We start from the raw sequence: 7,162 nt of genomic DNA, 5'->3' as shown, positions 1-7,162 counted from the left end.
TCAATTTCTTCTTTCAGCAACCCCGTTTTGCTGTGGGGTCCAAGCAGCAGATAACTCATGCTTGATGCCTTGGTCATCTAGATAGGATTCAAGGGTTTTTAAAAACTCAGTGCCTCTATCACTCCTGATCCTGTCTATCCCAGTATGTTTCTCATTTAGCATACGTTTGAAAATTTTTATCAGGTGAGTAGCAGTTTGATCTTTGGATGATAAGAAAATTACCCAAAAACCGAGAGTAATCATCCACAATCACTAATGTATATCTCATTCCCCCTAAGCTCCTGATCGGTATAGAACCAAATAGATCCATATGTAACAGATCCAAGCATTTGGAAGAATATGAGCATCCTTTGTTTTTAAAAGAGGCTCTCACCTGTTTGCCCTGCTGACAAGCGGAGCAAACTCTATCTATTTTAAAATCACCTTTGGGCAAGCCAAGAACCAACTCATGTTTACTCAGATGCTTAATGGACTTGAAATTTAAATGGTTGAGTCGTTTATGCCATAACCACTGCTTATCATTCTGAGCAACAAAACAAGTAGGAACTATCAGTTGTTTACTTTGCCAATTCAGCCTATACGTGTTTTGTTCTCTTAGTTCGGTTAGCATAATATCGCCGTTGCTAGATTTGATCATGCAAGAATGTTTAAGAAATTCAACAATATAACCATTGTCACATAGTTGACTGATGCTGATCAGATTATAACATAAGTTATCAACGAGTAATACGTCATTAATGATAAAGTTACCATGAGTAATCTTACCCTTACCCACGGTCTTACCCTCCGAGTTATCACCAAAAATAATCTTAGGCCCTTTGTAATGTATGATATCAGATAGTAAATCTTTGTTTCCAGTCATGTGTCTGGAGCATCCGCTATCAAGATACCACGTTGACCTTTCTGTTGCACTATTCTTCTCGACTGATTTTACTGATAGTACCTGTAAGAAGAATGTACAACCATGGTACCCTTATCTATTTGGGTCCAAATTGGATTAGACCTTTTGGAACCCACACCTGAATTACTCTAACGGTTTTACCCGTGTGAGTGTTTACAAAGTGAGTCGGTCTAGGTACACGATGTGAATTTGTGTGTGGTCTAGGCTTTACAGTGTACTGTTTGAACCTCTGATCTGTGTTATTCAGTCTATATCGTTTTTGAATAGGCTTACAATTGAAGTGTTGGTTATGTGTCACCCGATGATTCCTGTACTTGAGTTGACTTGGTTCAAACTTTTATTGTTTGAACTTAATGTGTTTCCCATTCTTTGTTCATTCAATCTTGGTTTATTCCATGTCTCTTCTTTCCTTGGGATCTTAGGTTTCACATACCCTAGTCCTTCGTTCTTGACTTTACCATAGCGACTTGGCTGTTTAACATCTATATCTCATTCAGCGTGTTCATATATCGTACTAGATCGAAAAAATCTCATTTCATTGGGATTGTTCCCACTAGAGTATGTTTGAGTATTTTCTTTTGAGCCAGTACATTCATTTGATCCATATCCAAGACCGGTTTTATCACCTGCTTGTTTCTGGTTCTCATGTATCTTATCCAAAGAGTCAGAAGCCTTATTTCAAGCATTGATTATTTTAAGCAACTTTTGATTTTCAAATAAATTAGCTTGGAATACTCGTTTCATATTATCATTCTCAGTAGCTAACAGATTTAGCTTAGTCCTTAGACCATCAAGTTCTTTTTGCTGTAAACAGCTAGATTCTCTTGATTTATCAATGAGACATGCCTTTTCTGTTTTTGCTTCCTCGAATGATATAGAAAGCTTCTTATACTCAGTGACCATCTCATTCAGTGCCTGAATGAGTTCCTCTTGTGTAAAGTCAGATGAGGTGAAGTCAAATACCTCAGTGTCATCTTCTTCATGTATGGAGTTAGCCATGAGACATTGAACTCGCTCTTCCTCGCTTTCCTCGGATGAGATATCTGTATCGGTTGAGTCAGATTCTATTTCAGCCAATTTTCTTTTCCCTTCGTCTGCAACTAGTACCTTTTGCTCCTTCTTATTTTGATATGTTCTTCTTCCTTCTTTGCCTTTATTCTTCTCATAGTGCTGCTTTCTTTCTTCATTCTTGGGTTTAGTACAATTTGCAATAAAATGGCCTTGCTTGCCACAGTTAAAGCATGCGGGACCATCCTCTGTATGTTCTTGTTAGTAGTAAGGTTTAATTTTTTTATTATTACGCATAAACTTTCCAAACCTTTTGATAAAAAGAGACATAGCTTCTCCACTAATTTGTTCAGCTATCTTCTTTGTTGTATCCTCGATCGGTTGACATAGGATAGTTGCCGTTAGTGCCTTGGTGGGGTTTGACGCTGATGGTTCTTCCTCTGTTCGGATTCCAAGTTCAAACTCATATGCTTTGAGATCCGCAAACATATCATGAAGCTCTAGCTTGTTCAGATCTTTTGATTACCTCATGGCTATGGTCTTGACATCTCATTCTCTGGGTAGTGCTCGCATAACCTCCAAAGCAATTTCACGATTAGTGTATATCTTTCCAAGAGCAATTAATTCACAAATAATATTGCTGAATCTTTCGTCAAACTCAGTCATTGTTTCTCCTGGTTTCATCTTGACGTTGTCAAACATCTGTATTGCTACAATGATTTTGTTTTCTTTGGTTTGGTCGTTCCCTTCGCACAATTGAGCGAGTTTCTCCCAAATTTCTTTGGCAGTTGAGCACGCCTTGATTTTGCTAAACATATTTTTGTCCAGCGTCTTGTAAGCATATCTTTGGCTACGTTATCAAGATTTGCTTTCTTTTTATCCTCATTAGTCCATTCCATTCCATTTTGGGTTTCTCGACCATCTGTGATTCTCCTCCAGTTATGGCTACAAAATTGTTGACTTTGAGAATCTTCATGGATCCGTCAGTGATAACGTACCACATATCATCATCTTGAGCATAAAGATGTGCCTGCATACGAATTTTTCAGTCATCATAATCTTCTTTAGAGAACATAGGAATTTTATTTAAAGAAGTCATGATGAATATCAGTAGCTAAATAGAAAAACCCGCTCTGATACCACTTGTTGGGGATCGATATAGTGTGTAGACGGGGGGTGAATGCACAATATTGATAGTCTTTAAAATCTAATGCAATATGGTTGAGTAAATGTTAGTTCACTCGACCGGTTTTCTTTTAGCCTGCTAGAAATATAAGAGAAACTATGATTAGTGCGGAAATAGCTCTCAGCATGCTAGATGATATCCATGGAATGATGCAATGCAATAAAGTAAGTAGACACAGATATGTTTCGTGGATGTTCGGAGCTCAATCTCCTACGTCACCCCTTCTTCCACCTCGGAAGGATTCACTAGAAGACTTTGGTTATTACAACATCTTGCAATACACCCGATCCAAGTTAGGACTTATCCAACGCCTAATATGGAACTCCTAGATTCACAGTGATAAGATTTAAAGCTCTTATCAAACTTTTCTTCAGATGATGATGATGATTGTCTTAGTCTCTCGAGGACTTAAGACTTCTCAAATCCTTGTATCAGGTAGAGTCTTTCAAACGATATCTAGATTTGAGCAACCCTTGAAAAGGATCTCTTCGAAGATCGGATAAGGCTGTTAAAGCTAAGGGTTTTCTCTTTGAGCGGTCGAGTATTCAAGATGGGTTCGAGAGCTCAGATAGAAAGATTCTCAATAAGCGTTGTTGTGTTGTGTTGTGTTCTGTCTCTTTCTGTCTAGAGAGGCTTTGATATATATAGCATTTGTCTTCAACGTCTTTCTTCTTTGTCAACCGGTAGGATTTCCCTGCTGATAAAGCTTTCTGAATATTTCGTTCTGGGAGCGCCTTTAATTGTCTATTCAATGTGTCGCTCACATTAAATTCTATTTAAGGCTTTCTCACTTTATCAGACAAATCCTTAAATGCTTCGTTCTTTTGCTTTTCAGTTGTCTTGTCACTTTCCGAGATCTGGGAAATTGTAACTTCGAACTGTAGCGTATAGCTTTTTGTATTTGAAGTTCGGTAGATATCTCAGTCGGTAGATATGTTTGACATACAACTGTTTTGCATCTTTCGTTGGTTGATAAGCTTTAGCTGACGTCGGTAGATATGTCTTTGTTCGGTTGACGTAGCTGCTTTGCATGCTTTGGCTGTCGTTGGTAGATATGTCTTTGTTCGGTTGACGTAGCTTACTTATACAAATAACTGGCGGCCGACTAAAAAATAAATTATTGTTTTGTTATCACCAAAAGTCAGGATTCAACATCATATTTTGGATTTTCTTTTATTAAGAAGGAATGATAAGATGTAACACTTGTGATTTTGGGAACCCAGTAAACTATGTTTTGATTTATCTGTGGCAGATACATATGTTGTAACCCAGTAATGGGGGAGATTAATGTTTCTTTTGTAAAAAGAGAATTTTGGATTGAGCAATGGTTAATCACTGGGAAAAACTGATAAGATGAGTACAGTACTCAGGTATTCAGTATTCAGGTGTGTTTTCACTAGTATTTGTGGAAAATATTCATCCGATTTTGATATAGCAAGTGTTTGAATTTCAAATCGGTACTAACATGATATCATCAAGTGTGTAGACGTGGAAAAAGGATAGCAGCTGAGATCTACTTGTTACCAGGTCTAGCGGGATTGTTGTCACTGATTTTCCGCGATGTCTATTGGATGCGTTAGACCATTGATGTAACTGATTTGATAGGATCGAGTCAGAAGTTAGCCAGATTGAATTGATTTGAGAACTTTGCAAGGGAGTGATGAAACGGTTTTGTTCATCTAATAGCGTAAGTCAGAAATCAGTAAGGATTACTATTATCCGTGATAGGATAATCAGTATTGTGGTTTTGACATTATCCCAAATAGATGTCACTATTTGAACCAGATTATTAGTACTAGGGATGGTACTAATCGACTTTTGAGTCAACAAAAAAAATAAGTATTTCCAAGAAGAGAATCTGAAGGATTCAGAAAATCAAGAATTATGGATAACGACGTTGTCACTTGTGTTATGACATAGTGTAAGTCCTTAGTACGAGAATTCTTTTGGTGGACAAGGATTTGAGTACTCGGTTTTGGTGGAAAAGTATGAAGTGCTTTGGGTACCAGTATGTTTCTTAATATTGGTGTGTCAACAGATTTAGACTGAACATCGGCAACCTGGGAGTTCGTATCATAGTTATCAATTCCTGAGAGGAAATGGGAGTTATCACGATGAACTTTATGACCTATTTGCCGGTATTCTCGAGGAATTATGATATTATCAGGGTTGTGATATATCGACTCACCAAGGCAGCGCATTTCTTTCCGTGTAATCAAGACTTCACTTTTGACAGCAGTGATTGATTACACATTCAGGAGATTCTGAGTTTTCATGGCATATCAGTATGCATTGTCAGTGATTGAGATCCCAGATTTGTTTTCCAGATTCTGGGGGAGTTTTCAGCATTTCTTAGGGACTATTCTGAATACAGTCTATCATTCGGAAAATGATGACCAGTCATAGCGTACTATCTGTACTTTTGATGATATGTGACAAGCTTGTGCTATGGATTTCGGTCCATCTTGACAAGATCATTTGTCACTTATTGCATTCGCATACAACAACAGTTATCATCGCAGTATTGGTATGACATCATTTGAAGCGTTGTACTGTCGGAGATGTCGTACTCCACTGTTCTGGGAAGAAGTGGGGGAGCGACAGGTTGAAGAATCAGATTTAATGTTGATATAATTGATTTACCAAAAAGATATCTCTAGAGTTTATAGGTCTAATTGGGTTATTAGACAATAGCGTGAGATATAGTTCAAGCAAGTATCGCAGAATATTGGGATAAGTTAGTATGCAACAAAGATTATTTCTCTTGTTCTGGTTCAGTGGCAGCATCGGGGCATTGAAAAAGCCACTTGGGAACTTGAAATTCGTATGCATACGGATTATGCAGACTTGGTTTGATTATCTTATAATTCAATTGTATCTTGTAAAATTTTCAGTTTGAATAAAGGAACGTTTGTATCTTATTTTACATTCAGTACTTAAGATCTTATTTCGAGGACGAAATATCTTAAGTGAGGGAGAAATGTTGTAACCCAGTTCTATTTTACAAGATTTAATGGTTAAATATGTTTAGAACTAATAAATATTTTATTAACAAGAGCACAAGTCAAGATCAAGAACACATGGCATGAGAATGAGCAAGGGTTGATGGATTTGACCATGGGCTCGGGTCGGCCATGAGTAGCTCTGGTCGGTCATGAGTAGCTCGGGTCGGTCATGGTTGATCAACAAGGGCTCTGGCATGGAGCTAGGGCTCGGTCATGTGTATGTGTTTGTCTTGGTTATGGAGCTTGGCTTGAGCTAGAGTCTTTCCTTTGGGGCTCGGGTCGTTCATGATGAAAACCAAGATAGGGTTCGGACATGAGGGGCTCGGCCAAGGAAGAACATGGCTCGGGTCGGGGCTTAGGGTGCTCAATAAAGTGTTGTGCAAGGCCAAGGTAGTGTTCGGTCATGGCAAGAACACATGGTGTTTAGGTCGGGAATGACCACGTGGCTGGAGCTAATGCATGCTTAGTGTCCTGCTAGATTTCATGCACTCATGCATTCGGTTGACAACTGTCCCAGCTCATCTTCTATAAATTGGAGTCGAGGTTTCGGATTTTACACACCATTTCATCTCACATCATAGTTCTACTCGGACCGAGGAGTAGCTCGGGAGTTCGGGAAGGAGTTCAGTTCGGGTCTTGACCAGGAGCAGTTCAGCTCCGGTCTTGACCAGGAGCAGTTCAGGTCGGGCTTGACAAGGAGCAGTTCAGGTCGGGCTTGAAGGGAGAAGCCAGGTCGGGTTAGGCTTGACACCAGGTCGGGTCGGGCTTGGACCTAAGATAGCTAGGGATTGTCTTCTTCCAGCTTAGTTCAGACTTCGGTGTGAGGTACAAAAGTACTGTTCGAGATACCCTGACTGAGTATTCATGTATTATGTGCTTGCATGATTTATATGGCATTATTTTATCTGCATATATTATGACATGATCGTATGGTGCATGCATGTTCATATTGAGCTTATATATATATCCTTGAGATATCTTGTAGTATGGCTTTACCCTATCCTGTTAGTGGATGGATTTTCATCGATTTGGATCCGGTATATCCACAGTTGGTATGGGAGC

General features: G+C 38.9%; 1 protein-coding gene across 1 annotated transcript; it reads right to left on the bottom strand.

Annotated features, from left to right (window-relative positions):
• LOC140873092 (uncharacterized) lies at nucleotides 1-2,725 on the bottom strand. Its single transcript, XM_073276074.1, has 4 exons — nucleotides 2,486-2,725; nucleotides 1,637-2,125; nucleotides 751-943; nucleotides 1-134 (listed from the first exon to the last, which is right to left on the bottom strand). Exons 1-4 carry the CDS (start codon nucleotides 2,723-2,725, stop codon nucleotides 1-3), a joined length of 1,056 nt encoding a protein of 351 aa, XP_073132175.1.
• Between the last annotated feature and the right edge of the window lie 4,437 nt (nucleotides 2,726-7,162).

Source organism: Henckelia pumila, unplaced genomic scaffold (assembly GCF_033568475.1).
Source record: "Henckelia pumila isolate YLH828 unplaced genomic scaffold, ASM3356847v2 CTG_525:::fragment_3, whole genome shotgun sequence".
NCBI classification, from domain to species: domain Eukaryota; kingdom Viridiplantae; phylum Streptophyta; class Magnoliopsida; order Lamiales; family Gesneriaceae; genus Henckelia; species Henckelia pumila.
This window is presented reverse-complemented; position numbering and strand designations above follow the sequence as displayed.